At 44.4% G+C, this 19,383-nt stretch overlaps 1 protein-coding gene across 1 annotated transcript; it reads right to left on the reverse strand.

Annotated features, from left to right (window-relative positions):
- Positions 1-652: 652 nt before the first annotated feature.
- Positions 653-2,958, reverse strand: LOC139833874 (uncharacterized). Its single transcript, XM_071824236.1, has 5 exons — positions 2,950-2,958; positions 2,748-2,897; positions 2,644-2,702; positions 1,932-2,413; positions 653-1,842 (listed from the first exon to the last, which is right to left on the reverse strand). The coding sequence occupies exons 1-5, from the start codon at positions 2,956-2,958 to the stop codon at positions 863-865; spliced, it is 1,680 nt and encodes a 559-aa protein (XP_071680337.1). The 3' UTR covers positions 653-862.
- Between the last annotated feature and the right edge of the window lie 16,425 nt (positions 2,959-19,383).

Here is a 19,383-nt window from a genome sequence, read left to right on the forward strand (position 1 = left end):
CGGGTCGTGTTGCGCCTAGACACCACCGCTGATGGCTGCGAGCACCAGCATGACCGTGGTGGATTCGTCGGGCTCTGTGCACGCCGACGTTCATGGCACCCGAGGAGGCGTGCAGGGAGGAGCAGGGTGACCCCCATCAAGAATTGGAGTTGACGACCCGCGGTACGACATGAAGGTGCCTCGCGTCCGCAGCGTCACCATTCAATATGGGGAGGTCGATAAGGCCTCCTCCATGTAAATTTCCGAGGGGGCTCCGCACTCCTCTCCTCGCACAGGGAGATTGACCGTCTCTCGCTCCAGTCCACCATCACGTCTGTACTCCTCCACCAGCATCTCACCCTCCTCTTGAGTCTTGAGTCGATGGATCCAGGTCAGTTTGAAGTTGTCTCTCGCTCTCTCTCATGTTGAATGTTCAGGCAGGAAATTTCTATTTTTTATTTACTTTTTGTCTATTCAAGATGAACTCAACCATTTAGATATGAGCCTACAAGTTGCTTTGTTTCGAGTAACCCATTTTCTAGTTTATTTTATTTCAAATGAACTCAAATCATTTAGAACTAAACCTACAAGGTTGCTCTGGTTCAGGGAAATATGCGGATATAGAGTTCATGGACATACCTCAGCCTGAACTTTTGACTGCTCGATCGTTTATTTTTGCTGCTCTAATTTGCTCTTTATGAAGAAATTAAGAACCAAGGGTTAGACTAGTAATTAGTCTCTTGAACCAACATATTTTGATTTGAGAGTAATAAGTAAGAGTAACATCAGAAGAGTAACCTGATCTTCCTACTAGGTACAACCTAATATCAGTATGCAAATGAACTCAAATCATTTGGAACTAAACCTACAAGGTTGCTCTGGTTCAGGGAGTGTGCCGATATAGAGGACATGGACATACCCCAGCCTCAATCATGCTATCCCACATCTCATACATCAAATGGAGGCATGGCTTATCTGTATCAGCTGCACGTATCATAGAATAGATGGGCTCGCTGAAATCAAGGATGCAATTCACTTTATCCCACCACAAATCATTAAGAACCTTCTCTTTCACGAATTGTGCTTTCTCTTGAATGTTTCTTTCATCTCTATAATCAGACCACCTAGGACTCACTACCAACAAAGTAAGAGCTTCTTTGATCTCACGGAACCTTTTCAGCATAACAATCTGAGAGGCAAATCTTGTTTCAGCAATAGCTAGAAGTTTCAGCTTGCTAAAATCATTGAACATAGACAACCTCATGGAGTGGTTCATTATGAAGTTCCGGATTTGCTGCGCATCCGATGAAACCTCGCTGATCCAGTTGCAGTGTTCGTACTCGGGGTCTTCCTCATTCATGGCTGCAAATATGCTCTTCAGCGCAAGGTTCAAAGTATGGACGACACATGGAGTCCAGAAAATATGAGGGTACTTCTGCTCCACCATCAGCCCTGCTCCTCTGCAGTTTGATGCATTATCAGTGACCACTTGCACAACATTCCCTGCTCCAATAAAATCAATGGTTTCTACTAGCTTCTGAAAGATATACTCCTTGCTCTTTGTATCTCCCACGGTGTTGATTTCTCTTAAAAACATGGGTCCATCTTCTGTTACAGCCATAAAATTTAAGAGAGGCCTTCTTTGAGGATCAGACCATCCATCTGACACAATACTCACACCTTTGCTGCTCCATGTTGACTTGATTGGCTGCAACATTCGTTCAACATGTGTCTTCTCTTGCACAAGAAGGCTGGTTCTGATCTTGTTATAGCTTGGAGGGACATAGCCAGCTAACTTACCGTTGGCGGCAAACATGAAAGCTTGCCTAAACCACGGGTTTCTAGCAAGATTAAAAGGCAGACCTGCAACAAATACATCGGAAACTTTTAATTTAGTGATTGAATCCTAGCGAACTGGTAAATGAAACATGGTGAACCATAAAAAAAATCACCTGCAGTATAGAACATTCTTGCAATCAAAGCATCCAACTTGCTGCGAGAATCAACATCGAAGCTTTCTTCAATAGCTGATGCCTTTCTCTTCCTCGTACTACCATTCCCATCAGTGGGAAGGGGAATGTTGTTAGGCATGTTGCTACTTGCATCAGCCCTGTCTTGTTCACCTTTGAGCTGAATTAAAACATCAATAGTAACTTTCGGACAAGGCTTCACTCCACCTCCACCTAACTTCAAAAGATGTGATTTCACTCTTGAGTAGCTCCCACTAATATCACGGTTACAAAGCCTACATATGATCTTTGCATTGCCCCCTTGCCCTCCTCCGGTCTTGGCAACTTTCTGCACATACCTCCATAGCGGCCACTTCGGATCATCATTTGGAGGAATCACACGAACAACATTCAACATCTGGACTGCACTTTGTTCTCCACCACCAGCACCACTGCCCGCGTTCGAGTTGCTGGCCATTGTTGACCTGCAAGAAGAGAAACTAACACGACATTATTGCGTAGTCAAGGTGTTCTACAATCTACAATCTACAATCTACAGTCTATATTTCTATATTCAACCTACAATCTACACTTCTACATCTATATTTCTATATTCAATCAAGGTGTTCTACATCTATAATCTACAATCTGCACAGTGCAAGTGCATGGGCTTTTTCGAGGCCTGAACTGAAGTCCTCAAATTCCGGTAACTCACTGGTTCCCGGCGGCCCGGCCAGCGGCCACGTCCGCCGCAGCAATCTCGGGCAGGACCAACTAAGAAGAAGCGGAGAAACTGAGATGGGATGATGGGAAACTGACCTGCAGCAGCAGACGGCGGAGGGGTCTGCTCGCCGGCGACCGGCCGGCGGCGCAGCAGTAGATGTTGCCGGCGATCTGATGCAGCGTCGCCGCCGCCCAGGTGAAAGGTCGGGAATGTGAATGGCGGGATGGGTCGGTCCGTCTCTGCAGCTGCATAAATAGCGAGAGATTCCAGGCGAAAGGTCCCGTATCCCTCACTCACGTATCCCATGCGTATCCTTCCGGTATCCGGATTATTTTCTCTACTACTTAAAAAACGCGAAGCGGTTCCGTCGTCAATCCATGGTATATGGTCCGTCGTCTCGTCGTCCCACTCCCACTCCCACCCCCACGTCATCCTTTTTTCATTTTAGCCCCTAAGAAACCCTAAAATCAGCCTGGAGGGCTAACGGTTTCGACCCATCGTCTCCGACCGCTCATCCCCGACCTCCTCCCATGGACCCTAGCACAGGGTCACGCCGCCGCCCCTCCCATCTCGCTCAACTGCCCCAGCCGCCCTCTATCTCGGCCCCCAACCATGGCCGCCCCTCCATCTCAAGGCCCTTCGTCTTTCCCCAGCCGCCGGCCATCTTACACCACGCCCAGGCCCTGACCACACCCCAGGCGCCCCTCCATCTCGACGTCCACCCTCCTCCAGCTTAGTACAAGGCTACAAGCCCAAGCCGGACATTCTCCTCCAGCTGTGCGTTTTGTGAGATCGCTGCCGGAGATTGCCACGCGGTAGTCTCCGTCTGGACGTAGCGGTCAACACGACGTCCAGTCAACCCACTGCGTCAGCTGGGGAAAATGACCACCGCTTGGCGAATCTGCACGGTACTACTCCCATCTGAACAATCCTCTGATTTTTTATTGTTGAGCAGAGCCCAAGATATAAATACATCTGGTTGCATGAGTGATTTATTCATCATGGATCTATACACATCTGGTTGCCTGAGCGATTGATTCACCGTGGATGATTGTAAATTTGTCAGCCATAGAAGTTTTGATACTACAGTATCACCGAGTTCAAAGATCTGATGCTTGGAGCTTTAGCTCTGTCATGCATGACTGATTGCAGTATGTCATACAAGATTAATTGCAGTAGCAAATAATCAAAATTCATAATTGAAAAGTTTGTAGTCTGGATGCAAATTCCTGGATATTCGTGTATTTCTATCTAAGTTCACATACACACTTTAACTCTTAAATCATGCGCTCAGTTTGGGACTGGTTTAATCTATGAACACACAGGTCACATGGTTAGTGATACGCATGTTTAACACGACGTCACGCGGTGGCGGGATGGGTCATCGTCGAGGATGTCGGCCACCGCTACTGCGCTGAACGAACCCCCGATGCCGCCCCCTCCTGATGTAGCCGCCGCCGCTTCCGTGGCTTCCCATGTCAGCCCCTTCTGGCTCACACGACCTCCCTCACACAGCTGCCTCCCCGGCCGCCGCATCCATCATACGTGGCCGCCAGTGATGAGCGGTAGGCCGAAGTCTGGGCGCCGGTAAGTCAAGGAAATGCCTATTTATCATTGGTGTTTCACTCAGTTCGTAGTTAAATGAGATGATTGTGCCCTCTTGAATTGTGGTGGATTCTGTTATCCATCTACCACATTCGATAATTCAGGTCTGGTTGTATTCAACTATTAAAATCAACAATGGACTATATGTAGTTGGCCTGGTTATTATGCTCACAGGATCATAGACGCCTCGAATGCTCATGTAGTCCTCTAGATAGTTGCGATGTGTTTGTTAACTCTTTCATGGCCATGGGCAACAATGTTATGCTTCCGTTGTTAGGTGTATGACCAAAATCCGCAGTTGTGGTCTAGGTAACCCGTGGTAGACTAAGCTCCTGCCTTCTTTTATTTTCACAAGAGGCACTCTTGCTTACTTAGTTTTTTTTGTTTACAATATTTGATGTGCATCACTCCGATCATTGGATGATAAAATTTCCAATTTTCCAATTTGTTATTCAAACCAAATGGGCTAATATAATGATCTCCTTTAGTTTCGGAAAGCAGCTGACACTATGACAATTCACTAGGTAAAGTATGCAATGCTTCTCTCAAATTAGAAAAAATGGCATACCTTGATTGAAATAAAGCAGCTGAGACATTGGAGGTCTGGTTTAGTATACATCAAAAGAACAATGCTTTGCATTGTCTTAGGTGTCTCATCTTTTGTCAGTGCCTTGAGTATACTTCCTTAGTGTCTTGTATTTTTATAAATTTCTGTAGGTGCAAATGAGGAGGATATATGGTAGTATAACAAATGTCCTAGAAAGTATAGATTTAATTGGAAAATGCCTGAAAAATCTCTACTACTTAAAAAACGCGAAGCGGTTCCGTCGTCAATCCATGGTATATGGTCCGTCGTCTCGTCGTCCCACTCCCACTCCCACCCCCACGTCATCCTTTTTTCATTTTAGCCCCTAAGAAACCCTAAAATCAGCCTGGAGGGCTAACGGTTTCGACCCATCGTCTCCGACCGCTCATCCCCGACCTCCTCCCATGGACCCTAGCACAGGGTCACGCCGCCGCCCCTCCCATCTCGCTCAACTGCCCCAGCCGCCCTCTATCTCGGCCCCCAACCATGGCCGCCCCTCCATCTCAAGGCCCTTCGTCTTTCCCCAGCCGCCGGCCATCTTACACCACGCCTGTGCCCGACCACACCCTGTGCGCCTCCATCTCGACGTCCACCCTCCTCCAGCTCAAGACAAGGCTACAAGCCCAAGCCGGACATTCTCCTCCAGCTGTGCGTTTTGTGAGATCGCTGCCGGAGATTGCCACGCGGTAGTCTCCGTCTGGACGTAGTGGTCAACACGACGTCCAGTCAACCCTTGCGTCACCGGGGGAAAATGACCACCGCCTGGCGAATCTGCACGGTACTACTCCCATCTGAACCATCCTCTGATTTTTTATTGTTGAGCAGAGCCCAAGATATAAATACATCTGGTTGCATGAGTGATTTATTCATCATGGATCTATACACATCTGGTTGCCTGAGCGATTGATTCACCGTGGATGATTGTAAATTTGTCAGCCATAGAAGTTTTGATACTACAGTATCACCGAGTTCAAAGATCTGATGCTTGGAGCTTTAGCTCTGTCATGCATGACTGATTGCAGTATGTCAAACAAGATTAATTGCAGTAGCAAATAATCAAAATTCATAATTGAAAAGTTTGTAGTCTGGATGCAAATTCCTGGATATTCGTGTATTTCTATCTAAGTTCACATACACACTTTAACTCTTAAATCATGCGCTCAGTTTGGGACTGGTTTAATCTATGAACACACAGGTCACATGGTTAGTGATACGCATGTTTAACACGACGTCACGCGGTGGCGGGATGGGTCATCGTCGAGGATGTCGGCCACCGCTACTGCGCTGAACGAACCCCCGATGCCGCCCCCTCCTGATGTAGCCGCCGCCGCTTCCGTGGCTTCCCATGTCAGCCCCTTCTGGCTCACACGACCTCCCTCACACAGCTGCCTCCCCGGCCGCCGCATCCATCATACGTGGCCGCCAGTGATGAGCGGTAGGCCGAAGTCTGGGCGCCGGTAAGTCAAGGAAATGCCTATTTATCATTGGTGTTTCACTCAGTTCGTAGTTAAATGAGATGATTGTGCCCTCTTGAATTGTGGTGGATTCTGTTATCCATCTACCACATTCGATAATTCAGGTCTGGTTGTATTCAACTATTAAAATCAACAATGGACTATATGTAGTTGGCCTGGTTATTATGCTCACAGGATCATAGACGCCTCGAATGCTCATGTAGTCCTCTAGATAGTTGCGATGTGTTTGTTAACTCTTTCATGGCCATGGGCAACAATGTTATGCTTCCGTTGTTAGGTGTATGACCAAAATCCGCAGTTGTGGTCTAGGTAACCCGTGGTAGACTAAGCTCCTGCCTTCTTTTATTTTCACAAGAGGCACTCTTGCTTACTTAGTTTTTTTTGTTTACAATATTTGATGTGCATCACTCCGATCATTGGATGATAAAATTTCCAATTTTCCAATTTGTTATTCAAACCAAATGGGCTAATATAATGATCTCCTTTAGTTTCGGAAAGCAGCTGACACTATGACAATTCACTAGGTAAAGTATGCAATGCTTCTCTCAAATTAGAAAAAATGGCATACCTTGATTGAAATAAAGCAGCTGAGACATTGGAGGTCTGGTTTAGTATACATCAAAAGAACAATGCTTTGCATTGTCTTAGGTGTCTCATCTTTTGTCAGTGCCTTGAGTATACTTCCTTAGTGTCTTGTATTTTTATAAATTTCTGTAGGTGCAAATGAGGAGGATATATGGTAGTATAACAAATGTCCTAGAAAGTATAGATTTAATTGGAAAATGCCTGAAAAATCTCTACTACTTAAAAAACGCGAAGCGGTTCCGTCGTCAATCCATGGTATATGGTCCGTCGTCTCGTCGTCCCACTCCCACTCCCACCCCCACGTCATCCTTTTTTCATTTTAGCCCCTAAGAAACTCTAAAATCAGCCTGGAGGGCTAACGGTTTCGACCCATCGTCTCCGACCGCTCATCCCCGACCTCCTCCCATGGACCCTAGCACAGGGTCACGCCGCCGCCCCTCCCATCTCGCTCAACTGCCCCAGCCGCCCTCTATCTCGGCCCCCAACCATGGCCGCCCCTCCATCTCAAGGCCCTTCGTCTTTCCCCAGCCGCCGGCCATCTTACACCACGCCCAGGCCCTGACCACACCCCAGGCGCCCCTCCATCTCGACGTCCACCCTCCTCCAGCTCAGTACAAGGCTACAAGCCCAAGCCGGACATTCTCCTCCAGCTGTGCGTTTTGTGAGATCGCTGCCGGAGATTGCCACGCGGTAGTCTCCGTCTGGACGTAGCGGTCAACACGACGTCCAGTCAACCCACTGCGTCAGCTGGGGAAAATGACCACCGCCTGGCGAATCTGCACGGTACTACTCCCATCTGAACCATCCTCTGATTTTTTATTGTTGAGCAGAGCCCAAGATATAAATACATCTGGTTGCATGAGTGATTTATTCATCATGGATCTATACACATCTGGTTGCCTGAGCGATTGATTCACCGTGGATGATTGTAAATTTGTCAGCCATAGAAGTTTTGATACTACAGTATCACCGAGTTCAAAGATCTGATGCTTGGAGCTTTAGCTCTGTCATGCATGACTGATTGCAGTATGTCATACAAGATTAATTGCAGTAGCAAATAATCAAAATTCATAATTGAAAAGTTTGTAGTCTGGATGCAAATTCCTGGATATTCGTGTATTTCTATCTAAGTTCACATACACACTTTAACTCTTAAATCATGCGCTCAGTTTGGGACTGGTTTAATCTATGAACACACAGGTCACATGGTTAGTGATACGCATGTTTAACACGACGTCACGCGGTGGCGGGATGGGTCATCGTCGAGGATGTCGGCCACCGCTACTGCGCTGAACGAACCCCCGATGCCGCCCCCTCCTGATGTAGCCGCCGCCCCTTCCGTGGCTTCCCATGTCAGCCCCTTCTGGCTCACACAACCTCCCTCACACAGCTGCCTCCCCGGCCGCCGCATCCATCATACGTGGCCGCCAGTGATGAGCGGTAGGCCGAAGTCTGGGCGCCGGTAAGTCAAGGAAATGCCTATTTATCATTGGTGTTTCACTCAGTTCGTAGTTAAATGAGATGATTGTGCCCTCTTGAATTGTGGTGGATTCTGTTATCCATCTACCACATTCGATAATTCAGGTCTGGTTGCATTCAACTATTAAAATCAACAATGGACTATATGTAGTTGGCCTGGTTATTATGCTCACAGGATCATAGACGCCTCGAATGCTCATGTAGTCCTCTAGATAGTTGCGATGTGTTTGTTAACTCTTTCATGGCCATGGGCAACAATGTTATGCTTCCGTTGTTAGGTGTATGACCAAAATCCGCAGTTGTGGTCTAGGTAACCCGTGGTAGACTAAGCTCCTGCCTTCTTTTATTTTCACAAGAGGCACTCTTGCTTACTTAGTTTTTTTTGTTTACAATATTTGATGTGCATCACTCCGATCATTGGATGATAAAATTTCCAATTTTCCAATTTGTTATTCAAACCAAATGGGCTAATATAATGATCTCCTTTAGTTTCGGAAAGCAGCTGACACTATGACAATTCACTAGGTAAAGTATGCAATGCTTCTCTCAAATTAGAAAAAATGGCATACCTTGATTGAAATAAAGCAGCTGAGACATTGGAGGTCTGGTTTAGTATACATCAAAAGAACAATGCTTTGCATTGTCTTAGGTGTCTCATCTTTTGTCAGTGCCTTGAGTATACTTCCTTAGTGTCTTGTATTTTTATAAATTTCTGTAGGTGCAAATGAGGAGGATATATGGTAGTATAACAAATGTCCTAGAAAGTATAGATTTAATTGGAAAATGCCTGAAAAATCTCTACTACTTAAAAAACGCGAAGCGGTTCCGTCGTCAATCCATGGTATATGGTCCGTCGTCTCGTCGTCCCACTCCCACTCCCACCCCCACGTCATCCTTTTTTCATTTTAGCCCCTAAGAAACTCTAAAATCAGCCTGGAGGGCTAACGGTTTCGACCCATCGTCTCCGACCGCTCATCCCCGACCTCCTCCCATGGACCCTAGCACAGGGTCACGCCGCCGCCCCTCCCATCTCGCTCAACTGCCCCAGCCGCCCTCTATCTCGGCCCCCAACCATGGCCGCCCCTCCATCTCAAGGCCCTTCGTCTTTCCCCAGCCGCCGGCCATCTTACACCACGCCCAGGCCCTGACCACACCCTGTGCGCCCCTCCATCTCGACGTCCACCCTCCTCCAGCTCAAGACAAGGCTACAAGCCCAAGCCGGACATTCTCCTCCAGCTGTGCGTTTTGTGAGATCGCTGCCGGAGATTGCCACGCGGTAGTCTCCGTCTGGACGTAGCGGTCAACACGACGTCCAACAACCCCACCGCGTCGGTGGGGAAAATGACCACCGCCTGGCGAATCTGCACGGTACTACTCCCATCTGAACCATCCTCTGATTTTTTATTGTTGAGCAGAGCCCAAGATATAAATACATCTGGTTGCATGAGTGATTTATTCATCATGGATCTATACACATCTGGTTGCCTGAGCGATTGATTCACCGTGGATGATTGTAAATTTGTCAGCCATAGAAGTTTTGATACTACAGTATCACCGAGTTCAAAGATCTGATGCTTGGAGCTTTAGCTCTGTCATGCATGACTGATTGCAGTATGTCATACAAGATTAATTGCAGTAGCAAATAATCAAAATTCATAATTGAAAAGTTTGTAGTCTGGATGCAAATTCCTGGATATTCGTGTATTTCTATCTAAGTTCACATACACACTTTAACTCTTAAATCATGCGCTCAGTTTGGGACTGGTTTAATCTATGAACACACAGGTCACATGGTTAGTGATACGCATGTTTAACACGACGTCACGCGGTGGCGGGATGGGTCATCGTCGAGGATGTCGGCCACCGCTACTGCGCTGAACGAACCCCCGATGCCGCCCCCTCCTGATGTAGCCGCCGCCCCTTCCGTGGCTTCCCATGTCAGCCCCTTCTGGCTCACACAACCTCCCTCACACAGCTGCCTCCCCGGCCGCCGCATCCATCATACGTGGCCGCCAGTGATGAGCGGTAGGCCGAAGTCTCGGGCGCCCTGGTAAGTCAAGGAAATGCCTATTTATCATTGGTGTTTCACTCAGTTCGTAGTTAAATGAGATGATTGTGCCCTCTTGAATTGTGGTGGATTCTGTTATCCATCTACCACATTCGATAATTCAGGTCTGGTTGCATTCAACTATTAAAATCAACAATGGACTATATGTAGTTGGCCTGGTTATTATGCTCACAGGATCATAGACGCCTCGAATGCTCATGTAGTCCTCTAGATAGTTGCGATGTGTTTGTTAACTCTTTCATGGCCATGGGCAACAATGTTATGCTTCCGTTGTTAGGTGTATGACCAAAATCCGCAGTTGTGGTCTAGGTAACCCGTGGTAGACTAAGCTCCTGCCTTCTTTTATTTTCACAAGAGGCACTCTTGCTTACTTAGTTTTTTTTGTTTACAATATTTGATGTGCATCACTCCGATCATTGGATGATAAAATTTCCAATTTTCCAATTTGTTATTCAAACCAAATGGGCTAATATAATGATCTCCTTTAGTTTCGGAAAGCAGCTGACACTATGACAATTCACTAGGTAAAGTATGCAATGCTTCTCTCAAATTAGAAAAAATGGCATACCTTGATTGAAATAAAGCAGCTGAGACATTGGAGGTCTGGTTTAGTATACATCAAAAGAACAATGCTTTGCATTGTCTTAGGTGTCTCATCTTTTGTCAGTGCCTTGAGTATACTTCCTTAGTGTCTTGTATTTTTATAAATTTCTGTAGGTGCAAATGAGGAGGATATATGGTAGTATAACAAATGTCCTAGAAAGTATAGATTTAATTGGAAAATGCCTGAAAAATCTCTACTACTTAAAAAACGCGAAGCGGTTCCGTCGTCAATCCATGGTATATGGTCCGTCGTCTCGTCGTCCCACTCCCACTCCCACCCCCACGTCATCCTTTTTTCATTTTAGCCCCTAAGAAACCCTAAAATCAGCCTGGAGGGCTAACGGTTTCGACCCATCGTCTCCGACCGCTCATCCCCGACCTCCTCCCATGGACCCTAGCACAGGTCACGCCGCCGCCCTCCCATCTCGCTCAACCGCCCCAGCCGCCCTCTATCTCGGCCCCCAACCATGGCCGCCCCTCCATCTCAAGGCCCTTCGTCTTTCCCCAGCCGCCGGCCATCTTACACCACGCCCAGGCCCCGACCACACCCTGTGCGCCCTCCATCTCGACGTCCACCCTCCTCCAGCCTCAAGACAAGGCTACAAGCCCAAGCCGGACATTCTCCTCCAGCTGTGCGTTTTGTGAGATCGCTGCCGGAGATTGCCACGCGGTAGTCTCCGTCTGGACGTAGCGGTCAACACGACGTCCGGTCAACCCATCATGCCACTGGGGAAAATGACCACCTCCTGGCGAATCTGCACGGTACTACTCTCATCCGAACCATCCTCTGATTTTTTACTGTTGAGCAGAGCCCAAGATATAAATACATCTGGTTGCATGAGTGATTTATTCATCACGGATCTATACACATCTGGTTGCCTGAGCGATTGATTCACCGGTGGATGATTGTAAATTTGTCAGCCATAGAAGCTTTGATACTACAGTATCACCGAGTTCAAAGATCCGATGCTTGGAGCTTTAGCTCTGTCATGCATGACTGATTGCAAGATGTCATACAAGATTAATTGCAGTAGCAAATAATCAAAATTCATAATTGAAAAGTTTGTAGTCTGGATGCAAATTCCTGGATATTCGTGTATTTCTATCTAAGTTCACATACACACTTTAACTCTTAAATCATGCGCTCAGTTTGGGACTGGTTTAATCTATGAACACACAGGTCACATGGTTAGTGATACGCATGTTTAACACGACGTCACGCGGTGGCGGGATGGGTCATCGTCGAGGATGTCGGCCACCGCTACTGCGCTGAACGAACCCCCGATGCCGCCCCCTCCTGATGTAGCCGCCGCCGCTTCCGTGGCTTCCCATGTCAGCCCCTTCTGGCTCACACGACCTCCCTCACACAGCTGCCTCCCCGGCCGCCGCATCCATCATACGTGGCCGCCAGTGATGAGCGGTAGGCCGAAGTCTGGGCGCCGGTAAGTCAAGGAAATGCCTATTTATCATTGGTGTTTCACTCAGTTCGTAGTTAAATGAGATGATTGTGCCCTCTTGAATTGTGGTGGATTCTGTTATCCATCTACCACATTCGATAATTCAGGTCTGGTTGTATTCAACTATTAAAATCAACAATGGACTATATGTAGTTGGCCTGGTTATTATGCTCACAGGATCATAGACGCCTCGAATGCTCATGTAGTCCTCTAGATAGTTGCGATGTGTTTGTTAACTCTTTCATGGCCATGGGCAACAATGTTATGCTTCCGTTGTTAGGTGTATGACCAAAATCCGCAGTTGTGGTCTAGGTAACCCGTGGTAGACTAAGCTCCTGCCTTCTTTTATTTTCACAAGAGGCACTCTTGCTTACTTAGTTTTTTTTGTTTACAATATTTGATGTGCATCACTCCGATCATTGGATGATAAAATTTCCAATTTTCCAATTTGTTATTCAAACCAAATGGGCTAATATAATGATCTCCTTTAGTTTCGGAAAGCAGCTGACACTATGACAATTCACTAGGTAAAGTATGCAATGCTTCTCTCAAATTAGAAAAAATGGCATACCTTGATTGAAATAAAGCAGCTGAGACATTGGAGGTCTGGTTTAGTATACATCAAAAGAACAATGCTTTGCATTGTCTTAGGTGTCTCATCTTTTGTCAGTGCCTTGAGTATACTTCCTTAGTGTCTTGTATTTTTATAAATTTCTGTAGGTGTAAATGAGGAGGATATATGGTAGTATAACAAATGTCCTAGAAAGTATAGATTTAATTGGAAAATGCCTGAAAAATATGATTTGTTGGAAGTAAGTGCCACATGTTTCTGCTTTTCAGGCATTTTCCTGGTCATAGCTTTTTACTGATGATATAAACACATCAAAAGGAGATTGCACATGTTACTGCCTAAGGTGATGGAGCGTCAAAGTTCTGCATTGAATGTACATTATATCTTTGCTGCTATTTTCATGCTACCTAAACATACATTATGTATGCATTATTAAGTTTTCTTTATTCTTCATCATTATAGGGAGATGTTTGTTTGCTCTTTCTTTGCTCTTGCCTGTAATTCCCTGACCCTAAATTAGTATGACTTAAATCAAACCATGATTATAGTAGAAAGTGTTGCTATCCAGACAGCAACGAATCGCTGGCAAAATTTCATGAAAATTGATAACATCCGTTGTCCTCCTAGAAATTGAAATTGCAAGTTTACAATATTAGCAAAGTGATGCTACCCAGATAGCAAGGAAATCGCTGGCTAAATTTCATGGAAATTGATAACATGCAGTGCGCTTCCTACAAAGTTACATTACAAGTTTACAACTGACCAGATGGCCTAATGTTTCCCAATTCATTTGGAATTGTGTTGTACCATCTAAGATCCATGTCTTTCTTTGGTTTGTATTACACAACACAATCTTTAGTAGAGATAAATTGGGGAGATGTAATCATGTTAGTGTTCTAACTTGTGTTTTCTGTTCAGAGATGTTATATGCTTGTCTTGCCCAACTGGTCTGGACAAGGTTGCTCAAATTAATTCAGTTAACTATGGGTGATGATATTTTCTCAATTTCATCTCTCGCGCTCAACCTATTCGTGCTATTAACATCTGTACCTATATGTTAACTGACGTATTTCTCCCTGTAGATGTTATTTTTTTCTCACTTATGTAGGTGTTCATTTGTCAACCTATATGGAAGCACATTTGTGTAGCATGAATTAGTTGGAACTGTATGCAGACCGTAGGCCAATTATGGTAAGTTCCACGTGAGGTATGTAATTATTTTGGGTTTTCTATTATACAGATCAATGAACCACTGCCCTTGCTGCTTTGAAGCCTAATCCTATCTTTTTTTGCCGTCGCCAGTTTCAGGTCCCACGAAGGAGGCACACCACCACCACTGGGTTGTGTGTCGGCTCCGTCTCTTCACTCTTTCTGTCGCTGATGCATTAGGTAGTTTTTAATTATCTTTTCTCCTCATAAATGATTGATTTATCTGTTTGTTTCCTTCCATTCGTTCTCTAGGTGGATTCGATGTGGTATAGAATAGGGTGGGAGAGGAACACACCGAGTGAGTTAATTTGCGGTTCTCTCCTCCACTAGCTTCTCTAATAAATGTTCAGTTGTCAGTGCGTTGTTCATCTCATGGAATTTTCAAGCTCAGTTTCTTGTTTCAAGCGATTTATCTTACTGAATTTTGCATTGAGAAATCTTTAGGTGTGTGGGGAAGAGAGGATTCAGGTTACACCACCGTTCGGCTAATGTCGTTTCAAAACTTTCTTTTGCTGGGGCACACTGCTCCGTCATCCTCGTCTTTGCTTTGTCTACTACTTCAGAAAATGATTGTGCATCTTTCATTGCTCTGCTAAATTCCAAGTACCTACAAATCTTCTTGTGACGGGGCTGTAGAAGATATAAAGGACTCACTGTTCTCTTTTTCGAGTCTGGCAGCACAAGCTGACTAATGGTTTGACATTTCAATCAATTTCCATTCATTCCGAAATTGTGTAATTGGTCTAAATAGTGGAACAGAGGTAGGAGTAAGACTAGACGTCAGGTTGCAAGGGATGCATAATTTTGTACCCGGCGTAGAGCACTCTTGGGCTTAAATTCATATTGTTCAGTTCACTTTGATGCAATTCACGTGATGCTTGGAATTGACAATACATGTATTGTACCGGAAAGTTGGTGTAAGTAATCATTATTGAAGGTACAGATATATTTATGTGAGGCTTCGATTATGGTGCTCTTGTGCAACTTGTACAAGGCTGTAACTAGATGCTCCGAATAACTTTTGACTTTACACAACCACCGAACTAGGTAGCTAGAAATTGTATGGCTGCTATCTCCTATAGATTTGTATTCTAAATTTCTATTAACCCTCTACCAGAATGCTCCATAATCCTACACAATGTTACTCTAGAGTTTATCACATAGAAACTGTATTAATTGAGTGGCTATTGATTATGCGGAATCGAGGATCATGTAATTGTTACCTTCCTATCCTTGGATAGCCACTATTATCGGATGGTGTATTTTATTTGTTAATATAATTATTTTCTCCTTTTGTTGAACATACAAGTAAACATGGCATTCTAATATGTAGATAGCAGACCTCGCGGTTAAAGCCCGGCACCGCGTCAAACTCTAAAGGCATTATTGTTCATACGATCTGGAAGAACTCAAGTGAGCAACAAACTCAGCAAGGTTCCTCTCCCTCCTGGGGGGAGCCAAGCTACTCATGTATTACTTTTTCTATGTGAAGTGAATTGAAAAATAGAATTTACGTTTTTTAAAAGATAGATTGCTCTATGGTGTTCTGTGATCCGTCACTCTGTGTTGTGCTGGGAAGAGTATTTCTAGCTAGGACACAATTGGGCGCGCTTGGCATCGGTCGGCTGATCCTCGCGCCTGGATGGGTCGTACGACCTCTGTTCGATGTGGATCGTAGGTCCAGGAAACAACACACCGTCTCCATGGTTTGCAAGCGTGTGGAGCCCACGATCTGGCGCTGCACCAGGTCTTGTCGTTCACACGAGTCACTGTGCTTGCTCAAGCGGGTGGAGCCAATGATGCATGATGTATTTAATGTCCTGGTTCACTCACGTGGTCGAGCCAATACTCAGAAATGCATGCTGTAATTTATGTCCTGATTTACACCTTACTACTCTCACCCACTTCGCCATGTAGTATTTTAAATATTTTGCTCACACCGTGAAGCCCATGCTGGTGCATACCTGCATGTTGTATAGTACCCATTTGCAACAATGAGCATCATTGATTCCAACAAAAACATCACCCACTACAAAATAAATAAAAACGATTCCAACCTTAAGAGTTAATGGATTACAACATAACTAAACTAGCATTTACGATAAAAATTAAAAACAATTCCAACATTAAGAGTTGATCGTGCGAAATATTTTTGCAGTAAATTAATTTGCAACAATTATTTTAACGGATTACAACAAAACAAAAACAACATTTACCACAAAAATAAATAAAAAATTCAACATTAAGAGTTCATCGTGTGTGTGTGTGTGTTTTCGTCACAAAACAAATACTCGCTTGTTACAAAAGTAACTAGCGTATGTAACATTGGAAAAATCCACAGGGGAGACTTGTCTATATCAAACCATATCTTGTAGATTCGGCATCGCCAACCTTAAATTCGGCTCACTAGAGCCCCGTCAACGCTAGACAAGGCCACCACATCCATGGCGACCGTGAGCTACGTTGGCTCATAAATGATGAAGCATCTCACATCAAGTTAATTGGCAGACGTAACAGGCACTGACAAACTGAAACACATAGCTACACTAAATTCGCGCGAGACGGCCGATCGGTGCGCCCCCCTCAGTTTGCCGAGTCCAAGTGCTCTCATAAAAGAAATGATTTGGTTTACATAGTCTTATAGGTCACCTCCAGGTTGTAGGAAAAATGTAGGTGTACATTCAAGGTGTGGTTGTTGCAAGAAAAAGCTCGTGATACTGTCTCACGTCATATTGACATGCAAATGGGTCAAGTGTGTGAACATACGAGCATGCATGTGATTCTGTAGCTACTAGCTAGCAATAGCTCATTGGCTCAGTGGCCCACAAACATGCATATCGCGGCCCAAACGCGCGGAACTAGGCGAAAAGCACATGAAAAAGGATTGTCGCTCGCGACGACCGATATTTGACGGGCGATCGGTCGGCGGATGTGAAGCGTTTTCCATACAATTGTACACGATAGAAGAAAGTGTTCCCTTTTAGATTAAAAATCCATTTTTGGTTATGTAACACCTAATATGTATAAATCAATTTTCTGTTTTCGTGCCCTATTTTGTTTCGTTCACTTTTATTGTCGCCCCGTAGCAAAGCACTGACATTTTACTAGTATTTTTCTAAAAAGCCAAAAATTGCTTGATACGTACGGGATACGTATCCAAGCGTATCCGGCCATATCCGCGTGTCCGAACGTGTCCGACCCCCGATACTTGAAGTTTCTGCCGTATCCGTGCAACGTAGCTTTTGACTGCTCGATCATTTTTTTTTTTTGCTGCTGTAATTTGCTCTCTATGAAGAAATTAAGAACCAAGGGTTGGACTGGTAATTAGTCTCTTGAACCAACATATTTTGATTTGAGAGTAATAAGTAGGGTTAACATCACAAAAGTGACCTGATCTTCCTAGTAGGTACAACCTAATATGAATGTGCACTTCCGTAATCTGGAATGAACCTTGCAACGAAAAAGAAGAAGAAAAAAAGTGATACTAATTTATTATATAGTCTGATTGTAGCTTTGTAGTCATGTGGTTGGGTGGCATGTCCAGAATTCTTTATCTTCTTTTTCTTCGATAAGAAAAAAATTACTGGCCAGGAGATCTCCCCATACACGGGACTATGAGAAGGTATTCAGTTGAGGAGTTGTCTGTTTGGTTCAGCTTGCAATACAATTGCTCTTCTAGTTATTCCTATGGTACTCTCCCATTCTTTCATTTTTCTTGGTGATGAAAGGAAGCCTTTTAAATATGGAGTAATTCTTTTATTGGAATACATGTACGGTTGCTTTTTACTGTTTTTTTTGGGGTTCACTTCTGTAGTCTAAATGATTGGCACATTCTTTGCGTATATCTAAGTATTATCCACAAAGGTGTAAATTATAATGCATGATACAAATGCTACAAAATGACATGTAGTGTATTTTTTCAGCTTACACTAACTGTTGCAGCCTATGTTATCTCCAAACTTTCATTTTCTCACTCTTACTGCATCGACATCTTTGAGTTGGCTTCTCTAATTCAGTTACTCTAGTTTCTTTATCAATAAAAATTGGTTTAATTCTGCGATTAGATGTTTTTGATACATAGGATTGTGAAGTTTTTGTTGGACATTATCTCCTTGTGGCCCGTAGTGGAAACGATGAGGACTCATGTTTTTGGGCGAGCGGGATTTGCTTTGTGAGGTGCTGTACTGTGTTGTGATCTGGGTTTTCTTTGGTTGGTTTTTGATTTGCGTTGTCTCCTTGCAGGTTATTTTCCCACTTTTTTTTTTTTTTTTTTTTTTTTTTTTTTTTTTTGGCTTTGCTCAGGTTATTTGGGTGTTGCTTTTTGATCCTGTAAAAAGATTTTTCCCCTGGTGCACGTTGTTGGACTAGGCTGCTAATTTATGAGTGATCCACGTTTTGCTGGCCGTTGTCGAGGTGTCTCTCCTTCTGCCTCTAGCAGGTCTATTGGGCTTACTGATTCTGAATTCAGGAAGTTGTTGTAGAAGATACAGAGTTTCAGAGATAATGTCTAAGATTGCAGATTGTTCAATTCTGCATTTCCTGTCACCGAAGATAAGAGTTATTTTGTAAGTGCCAACATCTCCACCAGAGAGAAGCATTGATACGACTCAGTACCTAAGTTACTGAATTTGCTATCCATAGGCAAGGTACAAGGTTGTTTCAAGCGGTGTGAAAGACCGCTAGCTTTTGTACAAACCATCATGGCAAGATGAGTCATCTCCCGGCCCATGCCACAAGTGGTAAGTGGGCATCAGATCCAAGTTTTCATGTCGTTTGGTGAATGAGTATATTATTGTCTTGCAAAGTGCTTGCAGCAGAATTAAGCATTTAGAGTTCTTCAGTTATAGGCTCTAAGTAATGATATCATACATTGCTTTGCATGCCGTATCGTATATTATTTGTCAAAAGGTACTAGAGAAACAAGACTGAATTTATAGCTCAATCAGTTTTCAGTTTGCATGGCTAAACGTAGTGCTCTAAACTATTCATGAATTTCCGCTAAAAGTCGGTCTTCCCCATTCTTCTCTGTTTCTATATGTGTATCTATCTCTGTACTTAATGGATTCACTTGCACGCATGTTACATGGATAATT

The sequence above is a fragment of the Lolium perenne genome, chromosome 7, assembly GCF_019359855.2.
Source record: "Lolium perenne isolate Kyuss_39 chromosome 7, Kyuss_2.0, whole genome shotgun sequence".
Classification (NCBI taxonomy): Eukaryota; Viridiplantae; Streptophyta; class Magnoliopsida; order Poales; family Poaceae; genus Lolium; species Lolium perenne.